Source organism: Mizuhopecten yessoensis, unplaced genomic scaffold, assembly GCF_002113885.1.
Source record: "Mizuhopecten yessoensis strain PY_sf001 unplaced genomic scaffold, ASM211388v2 scaffold10713, whole genome shotgun sequence".
Lineage (NCBI taxonomy): Eukaryota > Metazoa > Mollusca > Bivalvia > Pectinida > Pectinidae > Mizuhopecten > Mizuhopecten yessoensis.
In genome coordinates this window covers 450376-474845 of record NW_018408684.1, presented here as the reverse complement: position 1 = coordinate 474845, position 24470 = coordinate 450376, and the positions used below count along the sequence as shown (strand labels likewise).

At 35.4% G+C, this 24470-nt stretch overlaps 2 protein-coding genes across 2 annotated transcripts; both read right to left on the bottom strand.

Annotated features, from left to right (window-relative positions):
- Positions 1 to 1365: 1365 nt before the first annotated feature.
- Positions 1366 to 15119, bottom strand: LOC110461988 (dipeptidase 1-like). The gene is made up of 11 exons (XM_021515747.1): positions 14973 to 15119; positions 11468 to 11655; positions 9877 to 10057; positions 9551 to 9683; positions 9012 to 9162; positions 8343 to 8406; positions 7829 to 8005; positions 6984 to 7080; positions 6328 to 6403; positions 5174 to 5309; positions 1366 to 3495 (listed from the first exon to the last, which is right to left on the bottom strand). Exons 2-11 carry the CDS (start codon positions 11641 to 11643, stop codon positions 3406 to 3408), a joined length of 1281 nt encoding a protein of 426 aa, XP_021371422.1. The 5' UTR covers positions 11644 to 11655; positions 14973 to 15119; the 3' UTR covers positions 1366 to 3405.
- A 4488-nt stretch (positions 15120 to 19607) lies between these two features.
- LOC110461974 (PI-actitoxin-Aeq3a-like) lies at positions 19608 to 21105 on the bottom strand. The gene is made up of 2 exons (XM_021515729.1): positions 21019 to 21105; positions 19608 to 19947 (listed from the first exon to the last, which is right to left on the bottom strand). The coding sequence occupies exons 1-2, from the start codon at positions 21092 to 21094 to the stop codon at positions 19784 to 19786; spliced, it is 240 nt and encodes a 79-aa protein (XP_021371404.1). The 5' UTR covers positions 21095 to 21105; the 3' UTR covers positions 19608 to 19783.
- Positions 21106 to 24470: the final 3365 nt, after the last annotated feature.

Below are 24470 nucleotides of genomic sequence, written 5' to 3'. Positions count from 1 at the left end.
ACATGCAGTCCACACCTAAGTTTAACAGTGCATTATCACGGGCCAGCAGGAGACTGTTCTAGTGTAGAGGTTAATCAATCAGAACTGTCTAAAACTGCCGCGGTTTCATTTCCGGCCGTGTATATGTAGAATTACGAACAAGGTTATTTATTTTTTATAAAATTATCACAGAATTATATTTCAAATAGATCGTTAACAATATATTTAAGACACTGTAGATAAATTCGTTATAGGTACTGTTAGACCCCACTAGTGCATCAACGTGTGTTAATGCATCAATTGTAGAAGGTATAGTATACCCTTATTGGAGTAACTCTCGCATTAACTCATTCACCCCTGAAATTTAAAAATGGACTATCCCAACCTTTGAACTAGAAGAGTTCAAATGAGTCTTCAGGGGTGAATGAGTTAACGGAAGGTGCCTAGTTTAGCCTTAGTGCATCACATGTTAAGTTGATGCATATGGAGACGTTGGTCCTGTATACATGTGAGTGTGTTGAACGTCCGAAACATCTTTTAAGATGAACATATTAATTACACGAATAACATATAAATGTCGATCATTATTTACCAGATTGGCAGTGTAAAGATAAGTGATAAACTTTAAACGTACCTTTTAATGTTCAAAACATCGCAAACCAACTCCTTCAAACAGTTTTACAGTGTTAATCATCATGAGTATTGCGAATCCCGAGAAAAATTGAAAATAACTTCCCAGGTATGACACTTGTTTGAAACTAGAAACATCAAGCACATTAAATACTACAGGAAGTCATGCAATGCCAGCCATAACCCCGCTATTTAGTTTGTCAGATGTTCAAGATAATGATTACCATCGGCGACATAATAGTGACATTAATATGCCACATTAGGCAGAACTTAACATTTGTAAACAGATAAAAAATGTCTATTTGTGAATAATTTGATTACTGTTAAGAAAACACTATTCGAGAATAGCGCGTTCAATATATTAACAGATGTGATTAACAAAATTATTAAAGTTATAAACATTGTGATGTTTAAAAACATGTTAAATGTAAGTATTGTCATTCTGACACTACTGTTGGATTTGGATATCTCAAGTCTGAAATCAATATAAAAGAGAGAGAAAAAACAATTTAAGAAAATATTTTGAGGTCAAGCGATGATGGAGTAAATGAAATCCAGGTTAAACTCAAAAGTCATATACATATATCTCCTTTAGGAGTCAACTGTACAATCCCTTTGTCTTTTTCTTGTTCGTTACGAGTTGTGGTAAATATATATATATATCGGTGCTGTCAATCTTTAGAACGCATACAAACATTGATGTTGTAACAAAAATGTGAGAGTTATTTGTAAATTAAATGAAATAATACAACAACATTCATCTTCTAAAAACATTTGATCCTTTATTTTCATTTTAATATTTTGACATTAAGAGTCACACTGATGTTTAAATGGCGAGTACAATTATGCTTAAATACTCATATTGATAGACGCAATGATGATTAAATGTTGACATTGACAAAAACGAAACAAAAAATCCAATTACAAGTGGCTAGAAACCAATTCGTATTCACTTCGATAAAAGAGGACAATCATTCAGACCTTTCCATAAGCTGTTTGCTTGACATGTCAGGCTACGTGAATTTCTCCGCCTGGAATCGGTACATTGTACCTATGAGACAACCATCATTTGAATGCGTGTGATTTGAAGTATAAATGATGTTCGATTGAAACGATAAGATGTTGTATGGTTGATGTACTTTTCTGAATTTCATTTGCAGTTTATTTCACTTAAAAATCAATCACGACTTGCGATAAGCCAACCAAGGACTGATGTTTTACCTTGTTTAGACCAAACAATACAACAATCCGTCCACACCAATGTAGTTTAAATTTTCTATTAAAAGACATACGTGGTATAAACAGCAGCAGTAGTTCGACTGCATGCAGCCAATTCACAAATGATTTCGAATTTTCTTTCATTTGAACATATTTTACTGACACTGAATAGTCAATTGGATGGCCCTCTCCCAAAGTGTTTTCTTTTTCTTTGGAAACAGAAGTTTAGATTCTTTTGAGAATGGAAGAATGACATTCTTTATCTTAAAATAATCGAAATATTGCCAAAACAAAAATCGGCGGATATCCATCTTTTAACAAATAATATTACAATTAACATAACAGTTGTGAAACAACACTTACATATACACTCAACCCGTTTGTTATATATACCATATTCATATTTATAACTACATAATCAAAACACTTTTCTTATCATGTTTGACATTGTTGGATTCACTTCTAAGAAAATTAATTAGTACGCTTGGACTCCTACACAACCCGCACAATTGTTCTAGCCCGGTGCCAACATCGTCTCCTAGCAACAATTATACACAGCTGTAGCTTTTGTTCAGGTGATCCCTATAATCGAGTAATCAGACCACATAATGCATTTTCTTTGGAAAGAAGAGTTAGTAAAAAGGCTGCTGTTCGATTCCCGCTAGTGTATGCCTTCATTGTAAACGTACAGCCATAATGTTTACCCTATTTCAACAACAAACACCATCATTGCGTTGGATTTGAATGTAAGTGAATGAGCACAGTTGTTTTATATGAAAAAATAATTTCATTTTGTTGAATATGATTATAAACTATACACACATGTATACGTAATATAGTCCTCTTCACAAATAAACCTACATTACATATATCCACACACGCATACACTATTTACATAAATGTATATACATTTCCGGTAACATAATGTATGTATGAACACATATTTAATTACATACATTTATATATACTTAACTAATTACATGCATGTACTTACACTTGTAAATTACAGGTATATATGCTCACGCATTTACATACATGTATGCAAATACATATTAACATATATACAAATGTATCTATATAATTGCTTACATGGACATACACACAACCAGTGACATGCATACTTATATAGAAATACACATAATTGACACGTATGAAACATGTTAATCATTATACATAAACTCACTGATACAGTAACTATGCATAAAATTAAATTGAGCAAATAAAGACCCTGCCGACTCCCTAAATAAACCAGCTCTGGACGCAACCGATGCTCATCCCCATAAACCTTTCTAATGAATTAATCCTTAAATAACAACCAATCATATGTACTAAGGATACTGGTATAAACGCTGTAGAATATTCAAGATTGCTCCAATAAATCCACATTGTCTGTATCAACCAGGTTTAACACAAATTTGAAAAACATTTATAAAGATACAGTAAGGAGAGGTAACATTAAAATGTTTGTTACATGCACATCTCTTCCCTTCTTCTTGGAAAGTTGTTCCCGTTTGGATTTGTTTTCGTTATTCAGTAGGACAAAGTGACGTGTACACCAATATAGGTACACTGTATGTCCTAGATATTTGTTGTGCATTCTGCCACTTGGATGTCCTCCCTGGCAATGATGTCTTCATAAGGCGGCTGGTCCCTCAAATTGTCCCGCACCTGTCAACATTAACAAAAATAGCAAGTACACGTGTGTGTAGAATGATCTAAGACTACTGGGAGGGCAACCTATCAGTGATACGTGTTATAGTTATCACAGGTTACGTTAATGGATTTTATATTTGGTCATTGTCTATGGAGCGATCCTTTAGGAATACCGTAGGGAATGATAGAAAATGCACAAAGTCCTTAATGTCGTAAACAATAAGGCTCTCTGTACTAGGTTTCGTTTTGTGTAGGATGGACCGTCCTCGAATTAGCCAAGTACCCCCGAACATGGTGCCTAGAGATCTAGATATATCGCCGAGCATAAAGTGTAGCTAAATAGGAGAGACCAGAAAAGGATGGAGGTCCAAACTGTAATGCAGATCAATTTTGGAATCTGAAAATGTCCCATAGACAGATTACACAGGAGATATGAAAAGAAATTGGAAGACCGTTTTCCTCTCTAAATATGATCAAGTTTATGCGATACGTAGAACTTTTAAGACATTATAAGAGGGATTACACTGATAGATATATCGATTGTCGATCGTGGCACTGTATATCACACTGGTTTAACTGTGAAGGGAGTGTATATGATTTGATACGTTCTGCAGGATTTGTCTATTGTACTCCGTTTCTCTATTTTTCTGTACAGAGTTTCCAAAGTGAGGGAACATTTCCAAAATAAGATATTGCACATAATAAGGATCAACACGCCTGAGGTGTCGAAGAACTTCTTAGATTTTTTTTTTATCTGAAGACAAAACTGACGATAAAGGGAAAGGGAGGGGATTTAAACATTAATAGCTATATAGGTCATTTATTGTAGATGTGTCTGGGTATTAAAACATTACCGTCACTGTACCCAAATCGGGACACTTGTGGGAAAACGGCCTTCATTCAATGCAAAGGAATACTTTTATGTATACAGTTTTCATTTGATAATACTTTTCATGACAATTAAACTGTGTTAAGCTTGATTGGCTGCTGATTATTGTTACATGGACAATTTAAAGGTGAGAATAATTGCCAAAACAAGACTTTCCTGATTTACGTGCCGTGGGACGCTATTTATTTGGATATCATTTTCAAAAGTTGATTTTATCAAAACTAATGCTAGTTCTGAGAAGAAAAATCAGAACCCTCGTTGACTCTAAAATATTTCAACTATGCATATGTTCTGCCGATATTGACCGTTTATCCCAAAATATTCGCCATAATACCGGAAGTGTCCCTTCCAGGGTACGGTAACACCGGTTTAAGGGCCTACGCAACTCTGCTGGTATTTTGCGTTCATTTATAGAACCACGCGCCCAAAATATCAAATTGTGATAGAAATGGAAAGTGGAGGGTATCTATTTATGTAAAATGAACAAACAATCATTTTTTTGGAACTGATAGTGTTGTATAAAGAATATTGATATTTATCTAAAAAGTGTCCCGATTTGGGTACAGTGACGTTAGACCGTGTGCGTATTACCTGAACGCAGACAAATTCCATATAGATGTATTTACATGTAGCACACTTAGCTAATATCCTACCAAAACAGCCAAAGAGAGTTAATTGTAATACGTACTGCCTAACACAAATAAATTGTACCTATTGAAATAAAATTGTTCAATCAAGAATTCCTTGTTGGAATTAAGGTGGTCACTTAAGCGCTGAATCCTTTCACTTCAAGACGACACTCACCCGCTCGACTGCCCTGAACACCCTGATGAAGTTTTCCCCTACTACTTTTCTCAGCTCGACCTCTGTCCAGCCCCTTCTGCGGAGCTCCAACAATAGGTTAGGGTACTTAGACGTATCATCTAGGTCTATGGGATACCTTAACGTAAATGAAAACATCACAACATAAAAAAGTGACTTTACGCAATGAATGTATTACCACATAAGTTGTATATATTTACATTGAGGTTATCACACACATCAATCAATTGATAACCATGGAATTTTTACTTAACGAGATCATATCTAATAAATTCATAATAAAATGCAAGTCTTTATTGGCATCAGCAATGTAATACAACACCATTCGACCTGTCATTAGAATTGCGAGTGACCTCATTCCTTGTATTTTAGACCTGGATTAATATACAAGAGGTCCCACAACTAGTAGTGACGCTTGGTTTAGTTTGTTATCTAACTCGAGTTAGTCACTGTTTAATTAGGTTAATTGGTGTGTACAAGTGAACTAATTATGAGATTTATAAAAACGTGACAACCATCCATCACTAGAGTGAGGACTATTTTTCTCCATTAACGTGCATATTATATCGACAATTTCATAGGCTTGGCGTCGTTGAATATTTCTTTTTCTGATCGGAGAGACTATTGCTTTGAATTATAACGTGATGGTATACTTTAAGGTTTAACCAGTGAAATTACGTCGAAGGTGTAACCCATTGGTTGGTAATCCAAAACCAATTACCAACTCTGAGCAGATTAAAATATATCATACATAAATAATGTTTGTGGGAGAAAGAGAATGAGAAAACTATACTCACATTGTTATAAACAATCATATTTTACAAAAATTTGATTTGTTTAACTAATCACATTTGTATATGTTTAAAGAAATATTTACAGTGCATAAGGTGATATATCATATTACAAAGATTTACCACCTAGTGTTGTATAAAAGACTCCTACCGTTCAGTTTTGTTATGATTTTGGATATTTTGTCACTTTATGTTCACTGGAATAATTCATAACTCTTTATGAAGTAAACAAGGGGAATATTTAGCAAGGTAAATGTTGAATTTTCAAAATAATGTAATTTCAAAATTCTTCCGTCTTTGATATAACAAGGGAGATGACTTCTATAAAAGTTTGGATAAACTCACAATTCGACCCCGTCGAAATCTGCACCAAGCCCCACAAAGTCCGCCCCGATTCTGTCCTTGATATAGTCCAGATGGTCTGTCGGGAAATAACTCACAATAAACAGTTCATCGTTCTTTTGTTCTTACATTGTAAACTTGATACATTAGTAGATAGTTGTCTCTTTGGCTGTGTGATATACGTTCGTTATTGGGGTTTAATTTTACAGCCAGTGAATTATCTGCTATGTTGTGATGGCTTACAAAAGTTAAGTTGTTTTCAATCATTATAATACACGTGTTAGTGTTTATACATGAAAGTAAATATCCTGATTTGACGAAGCAATATATTGACAATTCGATTCTCTTTCAACTAATATGGAGTTAATCACAATTAAAACAAAATCACTGGTAAACGTTCTTAAAATTAAGTTTTTGTTTTCACAATGAATCCTGCTGTTTATGAAAATTCACAAAAGTACACAAAAACGATTTCAATTTCTTTTTCTTTTGTGCAGGAGAGGATTATAGTTAAAATGACCTTCTCCAGTGAACTTATACTTGTTCTATAGAAAATAACCTTGCTATCCAAGAGTTACAATATGACACACTATGAAAACTGCTAGTAATAACAACTTCAAGATATCTTTGATCAACGCTCTGTCTAACCATGAACTTACCTGCCACAGTTTGAATTGTCGTGTTTTGCTGTTGATTGGGGTCACAGTTCAGATAACCGTTGTAGAAATTCACCATAATTATTCCTCCATTCTCTTTCTGAATAAAAAACCCACTCATAATAATAAAGTATAAATATAAACTGCTAATTGAATGTTTGTACTGTTTCTTGCTGTCCAAGCATGATACTTTCCCGACCGCTATTGTTACAATTATTGTAAAATATCTGGTGTAAGGATAATGTTTGGTAAGGGGCCTCTTTGGCCAAGTGGTTAAGGTGTCTGACATTCTACTACCACTAGCCACTGAGTCGCGGGTTCGAGGCCATGGGTAGGTACTCCGACTTTCTTCCACCGCCACAAAATGATCATAGTTGTTATTAGGACGTCAACCACAAACAAACCAAGATAGCAATGGCAATACATGTATGGTTGTTTGGTTGTATGATACTAAATGATACTAAGGAGAATGGTAAACCGATGGCAAGAAAGATATTTAATTTTGTTCACATTGGAGTGCCGAAAGTTACATCACCACCAGATCCCGGTTTTATTTTTAAGGTTTTCGGGACTTGAAACCTCTCTTTAATAAACCCGGGTCTTGTCCGTTACATTACACACATAGCGCTGTTCGGTATCAATGTACACCAGTCTAAATAGCTTTTACTTCAAAAACAGACATACGAAGTAATGTAAATAGCCAGATACTGCCCTCGACCTTATGGAATACAGTCTGTCGTATATTAGTTAACGAGACACGGTAAGGAAAACTTGAAAATGTTATCGATGCAACATGTTAACGCTATCCTCAAGTTGGCCTTTTGAGCTGAGTATCGGCCTTGACCTACCGTCATGTCGATGACGTCGTCCTGTACGTTTCTATAGTGATTACACAGGGTGAAAACGTTGGAGTGACTGAAGATAATTGGCGCTTCCGACGTCAAAATGGCGTCGATCATGGTCTGATGTGACACGTGAGAGAGGTCAACCATCATTCCCAGTCGGTTCATCTCCTTGACAACAATCTATGAAAACCAGATACGAATAAGATAAGTATTACCGTTCCTAACGTACATGCATCATACAATGTCATACGAATCATGTTACAGTCATCAGACCCTGAACGATGTCTAGATATTTATTCTTGTACAAACATCCTACATGTAGGCAGAATCTATTCGACATTGAACGTAACAATTTTACATTCTTTGAAAGCCATAGGTATAATGTGTAATCCCCTCACAGAGGCAATGTACTGTTGTTAAACATGTCGTCGTATGATCCACATATCCTGACGATAACAGAGGATCGGGGCTACCAAAACAATATAAATAATGATGTATGTAGGAAAGTTTACATTACCTTGCCAAAGTCTGTTAATCCGCGTGTTGATGTTTCATTGACGTCTACCAAATAACTGTCTGCCCTTAAAGCAACAGCGATCATATATAAATGTACCTAAGATCACACATCTGGTAAACCATTCCTTTGATTTGTAAAAGCACAACACAACATAGCAAATGTACAAAGTTGAAGAGACAAAAGCGCATACCGATCAAAATGCTAATGGTTGGTTTCGTTGAAGTGAAATTAAATAGATACAATGTATAATTCAAACACAATACAAGACTTCCGGGCCGTTATATAGCACCATTTCCTATATAGAATTAACAGTGAGAGCATGCAACGTATTCCCCCAATAGCCTCCACTGTGTTCATGACATATCTATATATTAACAATATTTCACCAAATGCATTGTTTTGAAAATAGAAGAATTTTAAACATTCGAATTCTTATAATGCAAATATTATCACACAATGTTTTTTGTCGAAATTTAAGCATTTAAAATGGATGCAAATTACTTAATATCCTTTATGATTTATTCAAATTCCATATCTTATATGCCTGATCCAACAGCCATTAAAGTTGTAATGCATATGTTTATTTTCTCACAACTATTCACAAAATTACTAAATCTAAATCACATTCATAGAAACGTTACGACAACAACTTCACATTACGTCACTTACCAGTCAGTATCACAGCTGTGGGTCAAGGTCATGTAACGCGTCCCTAACTCATAGTGCATACGAAGAACCCCGAGGGTGTTGCCGATCATGTGACCTCCTTCAAGGCCTATTGCACTGGCGATCTTATTCCTTCGGAATGCGTCGAGTAACCCTGTATAAGACATGTACCTTCGTCAAGGCTTTGGCTTAGTACATTTATGTGAATTTTAATTTGTAAGCGGTTCCACAGGGGTTAAAAATAAGAACTGCAAAGTTAACATTTAAATGTACGCTAATTACTGTCCTTATCCAATGTAGTAATGCATGTCTTACAAAGTACTGTACCAATCAAAATCTAAAATGTGTGTCAAACTATCTACTGCTCTTATCAAAATGTAAAAACTTATGTCTGTCTGTTTTCTGTCCAATATAACTTATTAAGAGACCTGTTCAAATCACACAAGCTGGTTCTCAATGCTACATATTGGATCAACGGTCTGTTGCTTTCTGTGAAAACTGTTTGGGGGAAAGCGTGCGAGTTGTTCCGAATGGCAACCTACCGTCGGCCGTTCTGACCAGCTCAAAAACGTCTGAGTAACGCCGAACAAATTTGTAGACGACATCAACCTGGTCTAAGCCCATCCGAACGGCATCCTTTCCAGAGGACTCACATGACGTAAAGATCGACCAGAACTACAACAATAACAAACGACTGCAACACATCCTACCGTAGGGAATTTTAAACTACATATATAAGTTTGTTTCTAATTCATTAATGATCATTTGTTTCCTGGTAATTTTTACGTATTATTAATGCAATTCATAGGGTTTTTTTTAGCAATGGTTTTGATATTCATTATCAGCCATCCTTGTTTGAACTGCTCACCTGTGCTCCGACCTTGCCCTTTCGTAGTCTGGGTATATCTGTACATGGCGGCATATATGAGAATGATGGGTCAGTAAGGTTTATCGTCATTGGCCATAACTGTCGTGTGTCGGCGTAAAAATCGAATGAGTAGACTTTATTTTTAGTTTTTTGGCGAATGGTCCAAGGTAAGTCGTTGTGCCTGGAAGAGAAACAAAGTGATCTTTGGTATGATAATACATCCATGAATATTTACGTTCTATATTGACATTCGATCAATGATCATTGTTCTCGTAAACTGAAGGTACAATCTTATCATCTTAATATATAACGTGACAAGTTTCATGGCGTCGACGACGATACAAGAACATATGCAAAACGACACCATCAGCAATAGATGTGGGCGGTGCTAACCATGGATTATGGGATTATCAGTCTATTACGTTTATTGAACGACCGGCACGTTTTCTGTCTGTCTCGGTTGTCAGCTGCATCATAAAAATGCTTCACTTTCCTTGTGATTCAAGCCTCAAAGCGACCCAAATTTGCGATGTGTAAAGTTAAAAGCAGACCGAAAAATCCGGAATTTGAATATTTCTTTTTTAGGAAAGGTATAAAAAGTTTTATATTTTTTTCTCGACTTCAGATTTTAAGAGTGGTAATTCCCGAAGAACTATTTCCAAATTGGTGTGGCCTGACCACTTAACCCTTGTACATTGTAAGTTGATCAATTTCATGTATTTGATAATTTTTGTCTCCATGGTTCATTATTGTGTTATCTGATACTATCTTTAACATTTTAATATTTTGGGGTAAACAGTATACCGGGTTTAATTAATCTCACATCACATGACATGTTTGATGCAGATATTTACAAACATCAAATTGTTACAAATAAACAAAATCTAAAACGTTTTTTTTTAACATTGGCAATCTGTAACGGTATTATCACAGGTGTTTTCAGTAGTGGATGTTTACTCAAAATTACTCAAAAATAATATTTCATAATATTCGGGCTAATAGTATTACAATGTATAAATATATATATACGGTTGACCGTAAGCCATACCATTACTACTTCTGGTATAGCTGAGCACACCCCACGGCAGCGTTGCTGCAGATGTAGTATAGCTACTCCTCATCCTCGATATCTAGGGGTTACGCTTACTTTCGCTCTCTACACCCCTGGAATATTGAAGGTTCAGTGTGCGCCACCTTGTTGATGAGACAAGAAGACTAGTTCGATCCTTTGATGTACATCAAAAGAATCTCGCGGTCAGGTAACGGTAAAAATTGACAGACTTTGCATTGAAGTCGGGCGTCTCTCCTTTGTATTCTTCAAAGGACAGGTATCAGCCTAGCGATTGGTCAGTGTGTTTTTTTTACCTCTGACCAATCAAACAGCTATCGTCGTGCCTTCAATTTTGCTATGACATATTCCAGGGGTGCAGAGAGCGAAATTGAGCGTAACCCCTGGATATCGAAGATGAGTACTCCTCGGCAGTAGTGCTGTTATATATAGTTCAGTACTCGTCAGGTGAGCTTATCAAATAAGACACTCTGAAAATGATGGGACATGCATCCTTAATAAAACGTCAAAGTGAATACTTACGCGTCTATCAGTGGATATTCTTCCAAAACTCTTTGAACCACGCCTTCATGAGTATCATCAATCTGATTGGCTATCACGCCTAGAGCCACGCCCAAAATGACTGCAAATGCACCAATCAGAAACAAGACAGCCAGGATCAACACACATCGATATCGTGTCCACAAGCTCTCAGTCATGGTTGATCGTATCTATAAAAAAAATATAGTAAGTAGTATAATAGTCAGACAAATCGCGCACCTGCTTTTATCTATATGGGAAAAGACTAAGTAACGAAATTGAATCACAAATATTTTTTTCATTTGCATTCAGTTTGCGCTGTGCAATTGTACAGTTTCTTAACACTGCATTACCATTACAATGGCACACATGTAGCGTGGTTTTAACTGCAGAGCAGATGGGATATATCAACGCACGTATGGCAAGAATTTTGATGGATATGAGTTAATATTATTTATTTCTTGGACAGAGAATACAAAAGAGTTGTTCACAAAACTATTCAGTACCTTGACAAAATTCGTTTTATTTTAACGCTAACTCAGTTCGCATTGGGCGCGGATATATGTTTAATCCCGATTTTTACGATTTTCGACGATAAAGCGTATACTAGAGTTGCCTCCCTTTATACAGCCACGAAAGATAAAATAGGTTTACAAGTTAGTGCATAATACTTACCTCAGGTTAATAGTGTTTCCTTGCGAAAAATAATGGATGGAAGCAGCTAATTATGTATCAAGAAAAATGTGAACTTTGACCTTTGAAGATATTGTTGATTTTCATTAAAAATGACATTTGAAGATATATTTCTGTTTGTGCACATGCACTGCCTTGAATATTACAAATAACGAATACAGTATCCGAGCCGTTACTCTGAAGTTTCCTTTTATCCCCAACTATGACGTGCTGAAGCTTCCTTTTATCCCCAACTATGACGTGCTGAAGCTTCTTTTTATCCCCAACTATGACGTGCTTTCGTTGGACATATTACAACTAATTATGAAGAAAACAAGCTTAAGAATCAAGTAGGATCATCTGAGCGATAACCTGTTTTAAACAGTGTCTAGGTAAAATCATAATACATTGTTTTTGTTTAACTTTCAGTCAACCTTGCTGGCTCTGTGCTTACATGCATGTTATCTATATTTAATTGAAATACATACATGTACCATCATTCTGGACATCCCTACAATTTTCTATATTATAGCCACAACAAGGATACTTTAGAAGTGCTTACCCTAGGGGCAAAGCCCGCTTCCGCTCTCTGCAGAAAACGAAAGTGAGCGAAACCCGGGAATGTGCACACAATTTTATATTAAAATGTCACTATTCAGAAAAAATCAACAATATATTATTCCATACCAGATAGTAAATGTACATTGTATTTCTGATTGCCATTCTCGACGTCCCATTTAATAAAGCTATGTTATATTTTTAATGCACATATTTACAGGACAAAATTGCATCACAGATATCTGCCCTCCCACTGATATTTCTTTAAGTTCAGTATGGAGGTAACTGGCCGAGAGTAGGTCACAGAAAAGGCTTAAGCTTCCAGCAGCGCTTGTTTGTTAAGGCCTGTCTGATTAAAATAAGTGATAATCATAATAAGATCTGTATTGAAACGTCAGTGGACCATTGAGCTAAGGGCTCAGATTCAGATTCAGATTGTTTTATTCCTTGTGTAACACACATCGGAGAGTAGACATACAAATAGTTCAATAGCTCAGTTCCCATTGGTTCAATTATGTAAATAGGCGCCAGAGGTCTGACGGATAAAGACGAAGCAGCAGATATGCCTGCTGTTCCATTTCCCTGATAACATAACACGAAATTACGAGAGCGACTGTCAAAAACTCGGGTGTGTGTCACAGATCCACGCCCACGATCTGTATCCATGTGTACCATTTTTCATGAGAATGATATAATTTACAGAAGAAAAGAATCAAACGGAACTCATTCAAACAGATTGTTAAATAAATAAGCTTTAAAAATTTGAAGTATTGATTCGTTTATTAACTTATCTTAATGTTACTTTAGTATTCCATGAAACTCACACAGACACTATTGCTCAATGTTCAACCAAAGTTTACGTAGGGAATATCGATAACTCAATATACTGTTATGAAAATTACTATAAAATTACTAAAGAACAATGTGGCAACGCTATGATATTATAACCGTTGACAGGGAGCGAGTACTAGTTACACCAGTAAATATTGTGACGTCAACAACGGTGAGTTAGTAAGATAGAATGTTGTGTATTTACAATATGTGAGGTTTCCGTTGACAAAAAAACTATCATAATACACGTGTATTGTGTTTACAATATGTGAGGTTTCCGTTAACAATACACAAATGCTGTGTGTTTACAATGTATGAGGTTTCCGTTGACAATAAGCTTTTATAATACACGTATCTATACACAAATGTTGAGTGTTTACAATGTATGAGGTTTCCGTTGACAATAAGCTTTTATAATACACGTATCTATACACAAATGTTGAGTGTTTACAATGTATGAGGTTTCCGTTGACAATAATCTTTTATAATACACGTATCTATACACAAATGCTGTGTGTTTACAATTTATGAGGTTTCCGTTGACAATAAACTTTTATAATACCCGTATCTATACACAAATGTTGTGTGTTTACAATGTATGAGGTTTCCGTGGACAATAAACTTTTATAATACACGTATCTATCCACAAATGCTGTGTGTTTACAATGTATGAGGTTTCTGTTGACAATAAACTTTTATAATACACGTATCTATCCACAAATGCTGTGTGTTTACAATGTATGAGGTCTCCGTTGACAATAAACTTTTATAATACACGTATCTATACACAGATGCTGTGTGTTTACAATGTATGAGGTTTCCGTTGACAATAAACTTTAATAATACACGTATCTATACACAAATGCTGTGTGTTTACAATGTATGAGGTTTCTGTTGACAATAAACTTTTATAATACACGTATCTATACACAGATGCTGTGTGTTTACAATGTATGAGGTTTCCGTTGACAATAATCTTTTATAATACACGTATCTATACACAAATGTTGTGTGTTTACCATGTATGAGGTTTCCGTTGCCAATAAACTTTTATAATACACGTATCTATACACAAATGTTGTGTGTTTACAATTTATGCGGTTTCCGTTGACAATAAACTTTTATAATACCCGTATCTATACACAAATGTTGTGTGTTTACAATGTATGAGGGTTCCGTTGACAATAAACTTTTATAATACACGTATCTATCCACAAATGCTGTGTGTTTACAATGTATGAGGTTTCCGTTGACAATAATCTTTTATAATACACGTATCTATACACAAATGTTGTGTGTTTACAAAATGAGCTCATGCTTACACGTGTATATGATATAAGGCGGGTGATGTGTTCATCTAATAATATCTTCAGAAAAACTTAAAATACTTATGATGGTTTAATAGGCAACGTTTGTAGTAAACATGAAGAAAACGTATTCTGCTTACCTAAAACTGTTCCCACTCAGCTCTCGTCCCTTTTTGAGAATCACGAACAAAGAGGGACGCGTATATTTTCCAGTAATAAGTCCAAAGTTGAAAGGTTACATATCATTGCACTACAGTGTGGGTACAGCAACGCGATGCCCAACACCCCTCCTGTGTTCCCAACAAAGAATGTCAGTAGCGCTACATGGACGAGCCTACTCGTGTATAAAGGGATGGATAGGTTGTCCATTCTGTGTAACATATAATGTAACTAATTAGTAACTCGATAGAGGACTGGGAGGGCCGCTGCCGCGATAACTTACAGAACGAGGAGATGGAATTTAGTGTGATTTGATTTACAGACTTGGTATTTTGGTAGGACATTCTGTTATCAGTCCATCACGGGACCATCTGTTACTCAATGGCTAATGTCTGTATTGACATACTATTATGCGTTCTATAATTTGTATTAAGTTGTAGTGTGGTTAACTTATAACTGATAAATGGAAATATTGGAATAATTCTTTCCTTTCTCTTAGTGTATCTGTCTCAAAGTATTCCATTTTGAAACATATGAATAAAAACCATCAGTCATTTCTGCAAATGAAATGCTCACAATATAAAAAAAATATAATGATATTCAACATTATAAGATCAATAACAGATATATACATCGTTGTTCTATATATATTATAGCAGTACAGCAATGCAGTGTATCGTATCAATAAACAGTTAACCTAAAACGCGTATTTTAATAACAAGCGGTTGCATATAAGTGCTACTAAAAACGTTTAATGAGTATCATATAATATATCGTTGAATACAATGCAATGCCAATATAACAAAGGGGAATATTGATTGACACAATATGTACTGTACTTATTCAAGTTGTGTGTTTAAAAATGAGACAATAAAGTCAGTGGAAGAAAATGTAAGAGTTATGAATAATTATGGTTAGACTTATTGTATTGTTTAAAATATTGTAGATAAAATACAAATGACTTATAATCACAAATGACGAAGAAACACAATGTTATCACTCGTACATGTATAGTGTTTTTGCGGATTTTCGCCTTTTCTTCATTTCGTTTTTTCACTTGGCTTTATTTCGTTATTTCGCTTTGGCGGGTTTTCGTTTTTTCTTTATTTCGTTTTTTCGCTTGGCTTTATTTCGCTATTTCGCTTTGGCGGGTTTTCGCCTTTTCGTTATTTCGTTTTTTTACGCTTGGCTTTATTTCGTTATTTCGCTTTGGCGGGTTTTCGTCTTTTCGTTATTTCGTTTATTCGCTTGGCGTTATTTCTCGGGCGACAAAGCGAATAGACGAAACATCATAATAAGCCACCATAGATATATACAATATAATGCAACTTTACAACTATTGTTACAGTTTACAAATCATATGTGTATACATCTATAAATATATCTTGAAAGTTGTAGTGTAAGAAGACAGGCATATTGATATATTGTTATATGTTAACCGATGAGCTGGAAAGCTGAAAGCAAATACAATGTATATAAACGAATTTGAAATGAATTTGAAATTACGGATCTTTCGAGTATTGCACCAGGTATATCTTCCTAATTCGAGTCAATTACTGCATCAGTTCGCTACAAAAAAATGAAAATTATCTACAAAAAAAAGGGTAGCTAAAGATAACTAATACCGGCATTTATAACGTGCAGTTCGTTTGATAATGAATATAGCTATTGTGTCTGTAAGATTAACTGTTTAACACGGCGAAACTGGGGCGATTGGAGGCTTGGGGTACTTCTGCTTCTACTTCTAAATGGTACTGACCAACTTCAACAATCTGAAGATAAAATGTCAGACGAGGAGTGAAACATGGAAAGAGAGTGTTTTTAAAAGATAGGAGATGGTCTAATTTGCGTTTGAAAAGTGACGGTATAGGGCTGATTTGAATAATACCGTTGTGGGGCTCGAAATAATGTCAGGTGGGAGTTTATTCCAATCGGGTATAGTTCGAGGGAAGAATGATGCCTTTCTGGTCTGGGTTTTTGAGTGGGGAATTTGATACGAAAACTGGTGGTTTGTTCGGGATTTTCTAACTGTAGGGATTAATCAGTCTGATTTTACGATAGTGATTTTCTGGTTTACAATTTTAGGAAGCATGGTCAGACGAGCATCTCTACGTCTATCTGCTAGAGGGTGCAGATTTAGGCGGTCCAACATTTCTGACAAGCCCCTTAGTTCTTGCATGTATAATGAATATAGCTATTGTGTCTGTTAGATTAACATTTTAACATGGCTAAACTGGGGCGATTGTAGGCTTGGGTAGCTAGACTAGCTACCAGCCCCTAGTTATTACATGTATAATGATTATAGCTATTGTATCTGTTAGATTAACATTTTAACACGGAGAAATTGGGGCGATTGGAGGCTTGGGGTAGCTAGACTAGCTACCAGCCCCTTAGTTCTTATAATGAATAATACAGCTGTATTACATGTGTACTTGCTTATCTCCCCTTGTTTAAAGGTCCTGGGGTAGTGTTACATTACACTGGGTACCGAAATGGTTGAAGGAACTGTAGACTCGGCAGGAGGCGCCTCCCGTTAGCTGTGTACATAGGGAATAACAACATGGCTGAATTTTACATGGGCATTTTATTAAGTAAGTTGATTATGAATTTATAGAGATTGAATTAACAGAAAATGCGTGCGTGTATTGCTCAGAAATGCTACTTAACCAAGACAGAGTCATTCGGAAAAGATGTCGTCATGTGTCAGGAGAAAAAGATTGTCTGAGACGATAACTGCTGAGTTATGTCCAACTATCTTGAGATTTTGTCGACATGATCCTAGATTGTGTGGTATACGTTTGTTTGTTTGATGGAGGCTTTGATGAACGATGTTTAAGACTACAATATTGACCCTGACAGTCCATTATGTGTAGACGGGTAATCGGTGGTTGTATTTAAACTCCGTAGACACACAACATTATTTTCCAGATGTATTTCCAACAAAAATGCTTGTTCATGTCCTCTCATAGACTGACCATCTACGTTTGTCCCAGGTATAAGTGCTGGTCCCATTCTTATTATTATAAGATTTGTACAATGGAGGCACCGTAGTTTACTGTAAATTATATTGAGTTACTTCCCTTCGACGATCGTCCAATGTATCGCTGTAAATTATACTGAGTTGCTTCCCTTGGATTTTTTCTTACTATTCCGTACTTTTGTCCGCTGTATCGGATTAAGTGTACCAGGATGTGTTAATAAAAGCTATATATATATATATATATAATATGATTCTGATCGATAAAGGGAGCCCCCTTACCCCTCGAAATGATTCTATACACAGTGTCCAGTGGCGGATCCAGAGACCTATCTGGGGGGGTTTCCAAATTTCCAGGGGGGGGGGGTGCAAATGGGGAAAAAATGAGGAAAATGGTGAAAAAACATGATTTTTAAAGAAAATTTTCAGGGTGGGGGGGGGGTGGGGGGTTCCTGAAGCCCCAAAAACCCCTCTGGATCCGCCACTGGTGTCCTCTTTAATTTGATAATCCTTAACTGTTGCATAATGAGTTTATTTGTTCTGTGATCATCCCTGTAATCTACTGTGAAACGGCAATAAATAGTGTTGTGTTTCATCAGTATTTGTTTTATAGTGTTATTTTGTACCTGGCTGTCTGCTGGTGTTTTGTGTAGATAATAGGCTGCATGTAACACAGCTACGATAAGCTATACCCTGGGCTTACTGGAAAGTGAAAGCGTTGGCTAGAACTTGAACTATTTTTGCAATTTGGCTTGTTTGTACTTTACGTCCTATTAACAGCTATGGTCATTTAAGGACGTGACAGGTTTTGGTGGTGGGGGAAAGTCGAGGTTCCCGGAGAAAAAACATCGACCTGCGGCCTGTACCTGGTAACTGACCCACGTAGGCTTCGAACCCGCGACCCAGTGGCAAATATATGGTGAAGGGTTTGGTGCTCATTGATCTACGGTCAGACGCCTTTACCACTCGACCACCTGTCTGTTTGCAGTGAAATTACTAATATGGTGGAATAATATTCATTATTTTGGTATAAACTATAAAGATAAGTGTGTTTTAACAAAAACAGGAATTGAAACAAACTTAGTCTTAAACTTAACCAATATGATTTACATCAAATGTAATACAATATTTGCCCCCTTTTATAATAATAATATCAAATATAGAATGCAGCACCACAGGTCCAGCTGAACGTATTTTTTGATAAGTTTTCAACGTTTTGTTATCGTATTATATATTGACAAAATGGAAAAAAAAGACTACATGTATGTTCAACTATAATCTAGTCAAATTTGACGCGAGGAAAGCGTACGTCATTTACATGTTAAGTAAGCAAATTATACATAACATCAATCGAAGAAAGTGTTTTATATCAATAATTTTTTGTTTTCATTTTGAAGGGTCAAGAACAATAACGAAAATAGAGATGTAGAGTCAAATGGCTTATCACGGAACGTAATAATATCGCAAGAATAGCTCTACAGTGCTAATGTTTAATTGTTTTAAATATGTAACTTTAGATAAAAACTTTTGCATCTTGTAATAAAATACCCGAGCTGTGACGCGCTGAGAAATGATTTATTATACTGTTAAGTGCATTTAGCAAAATATAACAGAAATATAGATCAATTCTGATTCAAAGCGGCATTTAGATGTTTATTCACATTTTGAATATGATTATTATAGCAGTACAGTCGAAGTGACGATATCACCAAGAAAAGCTAAAAACAGTTTTGAAGTAAAAGTTGAGAAGATGGAGAAGTTCGTCTTGTATGACATTTTGACTTCTGTGGTCCATGGGACATCGTTGCTGATCAGCTAATTTCTACAACTAGCCATACAGTCCAACATCGTCACGAATCTGTTCCCATTGCCGCCAAAGCCCTTAAACGTGAACCTCCGACACCGAGACGCCGCAGTGTCCCAGTAGTATCGCGTCTTTGCCAGGTTACCGCGACCAGCAACAGGGGGTAGCAGGCAAACTGTAACAAAAAATATAGATGCAAACATTAATTTTATTTACATGTGCTTGTAGGCATGAAATGAATTGATTCGTACGATATTAATCAAATAAACATGTACGTGTAACTGAGCGTGACCGGGTTATCTCAGTCTAGGGTTAAGATTTTTGTAACATAATCCCAACCGAGGCGTAACCCGAGGTTAGGATGTTACAGAAGCTTAGCCCGAGAAAAAGGTTACAGGTAATATTTTTTGTTCTTCCACCTTTCGATCTAAAAACGAACTATCCGATTTCGCTATAGTCTGCAGGTATTGCGTCCGGGGTCTAAAAGAAAGAAAGCCTCTTCACTAATAAAACAACGTTTGGATGCTTCCGAGTAAACAATGCAGTTCGTCCTTACATATTTTATTTTATATTTTTATTTACAATATCAAGAAGCTGTAAGCAACATAACAGCATATATATATATATAAACTAACATAATAGAACACAATCGTACGAGTAAATCTCTTGCAAATGTGTTAGCTCATGGATGAAGAAATTCCTGTATGATAACCCGCAAAATATCGCCATATTAGGTAAGTGCCAGACAAAATGGACGAGATAAACAAATCTAGCACGGGGTGTCACGTGGTGGATATCCCTGTCTGAGGTACGAAAAAAATCACCCATAGACTTGAACTTACTGCGCAATATAAAGTTAGATCGTCACTAATTCAATCAAATGATGTTGGTTTCAAACAGCTCGATATTCAACCAAGTGCATCAATATGATTAAAAAAATCATAACCACGTATTACATGAACAAAATCCGCCGCGAGTTCTTGAAAATAACATTCTGTGCTCAAACTAGTTTTAATGTGATTTTTGTTTTTAATTTCATATAAGTCCAACTTAGAACTTAACTGAGGTCTACACCTTAGTTTCATTTCCATGATATGATCTCCTTACAGAGTTTACCATTCTAGTTAGTCTGGACTTTTTGTTTAGCACAGACACAGAAATGAGTTATCTTATACCTGTAATCTCACATATAGGTTCATTGAAATACATTTAACCGATATATACATGTTATAAATTTCGCACTCACCCGGTTTGCGGGCAACAGTGAGCTGGATCACCGACAATGTTACCAGTACAACCAGGGCTAATGTACAAGACTTCATCTCTGACGCTTCTCTCTAAATAGAATAAGTAAAATATCATCTATAAATGTAAAATTCACATTCATCAAATTGTATTTTGGATCAATCTCATTTTTATCTTATGCAAGAAACATGTATGTTTTTAGCCCGGCAGGAACTTGACATGGAAACAGAAATGATGTTTCTAAAAAAATACGTTAATTAAGCGAAGCGTACTTTAAAATAGCAAGTACGTGGATTAGTAACCGTTCATAGTATGACGCCGGGAGCATTCTAGCTCGACAGAAAAATATTTTTTCTTTAATTTGATGTATGATTTGCCATATATCGTGCAGTATGATTTTCGGTAGACTTCATGAAACATCGAAAAATGGTCGAATTTCAGTTGGTCGGACACTGTGCTGTCCACGGGATGGCACGCTAAATCCCTAGTGGGTAGCGCACAACAAACGGCATGTCCGCTATTCAATGTCGGTACAGTGTTTCTACGATAGGAAACACACGGCATGTCCGCTATTCAATGTCGGAACAGTGTTTCTACGATAGGAAACACACTTACTTACATGCTAGTTCATGCCCTTACATTATCATGTCGAACACCCGAGTCCAGTGTTCAAGCTAGTCAGGCTGACGATCGGATTTCTGAATAGAGCCTTTTTATAACTTTTGTGACCTCGACGCTTATTGGCTTCTAAATTTAACGGACCATTCCCCCTGCTATTTTGTACTAACCCAGAAAGCCATGTTTTGAAAGTAGGTCAGAGAATGCTACAACGACATGGACATGTATTTTGAGTGCTCTGTTCCTTATTATACACATATATTTGTGTCTGTGGCATACACATGGGATCTACATTATATGAACCGTGAGTAGCTATAGACATCGTTGTCATGAACTATTAACGACCTAAATGAGTTTTTCATGAAGACTTTGTTCTGCCTGGATTTCGGGCGGAATCTGCATCAAAGTATGAGTGCTTCGGAAATAAGAGGTCGCAGTCGGCAAATAAATATCCGATAGAAAAAAGGTCGACAAGTGGCCTCTTATGTTTAAGGAATATTTTGACACCCTGATCAAAAACGACCATCACAACAAAAGTTAGTCTCGTTCAACCAGACGCTTGATCACTTGTACATTTGTAATTCTCTGTTCAGCGTAGCAAGACTTTGGTTGAACGAGACTAAATGCAAGTCGGTTATAGTCCTATTTTGTACACTTTTTGGTAAGTATGTTTAGGTTTCCTAGTTTTTAAACTAAAGTCTCTTATAGCATCAAGGAGTAGACGAGTACTTACACCAATAGGTAAAATATCAGTTATTAAAACACTACTTATATCACAGTTTAACCATTTATTTCTAGCACTACCAAATCCTGATAAAACATATATAAGAAAAAATAATACTATTCTGTATGAATTCTTGTGGAATGGTCATCCAGATAAAATAAAGAGAGATGTGATAATTAAAAGTTATGAAGAAGGTGGTCTGAAAATGAAACATTTAAAATCGTTTATAACAACAACATTAAAAAAATCATGGTTTAAAAAGGGAGTACAATTTGTATACAACATTACTTAACATGATGGATCACTCTATCATTTTGAAAAATTTCAGGAAAAAAAATAACATTGATACTAATCTTTCGACATAGCAAGGCCTAAAGAATGCTGTGCATCATTTTATGAGAAAAAAATATCACATTTTTACTTCAGGAAAAAGCAGTTATTTTTCCAAATATACCTATCAATCTTAAGTTAATACTTAGAAATAGTAAAGGAGCACAAGACATATTCAGTATTAATCAAAAATAATGCTAAACCTACTGTTCCTAGAAATTGGATCTTAAATGATAATATAGATTAAAACCACCACCAACTAAATAGACCTTAATTCGACTAGTCTCAAAAACCATATGAAATTTGATTTAAAAGCACAAAAGATCCTTGTGTCTCAACAGAATAAATCAATAAATAACAATGAGTGAAATCGTCAAATAGATGCACTTATAGTATCACTTAATATGACAATCTATTGTACTTTATCGTCTCCTCACTGTAATAATAATCATAAAAAAAATCATACATTTTAATTCGCAAGGCTTCACTGAAGTTAAAATGACCTAGGATTGCTCCGCATCATCTCCTTTAATGTTTTGTGTTTTATTTTGATTTTTTTCTGTTTCAGTTTATTTGGTTTTGCTCTCGTGTGTTTGATGTCATAGGTTTATATGTATTGTTTTTGCATCAGTGTCACGGTGTATATGTCTTTATGTATGTACATGGCATTGGCAATTTTTGTAATGTCTGCTTATGATATCAGATGAAAATGATGACATAGGATAATGATGGCTGATGATGATGATGATGATCATCATGTAAGACAATTATGATGATGAGGATGATGTTAGATGATAATGTTAAGAATATTACCTTTTACCTCTTTCTAGTTTGAATCTTTAAAATTTCTACTCTTTATTTAGCATTCAACTAGATTAGTTAACATATAAAGGTTTTATCCATGAAATAAAGGAGTCTTTCAATCCGAAAGTACGTAACGTTTTGAACATAAAATCCCATTCACATGTGTCAATGGTTTTTCTAAGTTTAGGAAAAGATTGCTCCCACTATATTTCAATGGTCTGTGTAGTCAAAAACATCATGTATCCGTCGAATATTGTAGCCGATGTATCTATTGTTTAAATGGCCTTGTTTATCCGTACTTATTATAGAGGATAGTATGTTTTGTAGACGTTCAGCTTAAACATCTGCTGCAGTTAAGGAGAGTGATATGTCTCCAATTTTCTAATAATTTTTAATCGCTTTTTTAATATTAATGTAAGAGCCCCTTGTCTCTTTAAGTTGGACAGTTTAGTTTTGTTTTACCTGTGTTGAGCTTAAAAAAATCCGTTTATCGTCAAACCAGGTGATCTGTTTAATTTCAAGTTTTCCACAGCATTTGTACATTGCCGGTTTACTTTAGTAGAGTCTGGAGCCTTTTGTGTCATATAGTATTGATTCACCATCGTCTTTTAGTTTTGTTAATTTTGTTTTAATCTGTCGTCTATTTTCTAATTGGAGAAAACAAATGGTATTTCTCTCACCCTTTTCTATCCAGTTTTCTTTCGCTCTGATTCGGGAATCGCTTGCCATGAATCATAAATTTCACGTGTCTGCGTTTCGAGATCTGCTATTTTCTCTTCCATGGAATTATCTACACTTTGACCACCTTTTTCATTCAGTATTTTAAATTTTTGTTCTAACAGGTATAATTTGTTTTTTCTATCTGAAAATTGTGATGATTTGTTCTTTGATTCTCTGTATTCATTTATAACATATCTTAATAATTCAATATATTTATCATCATTTAAGTAAAGGTTATTCAATTTTTAGAGGGATTT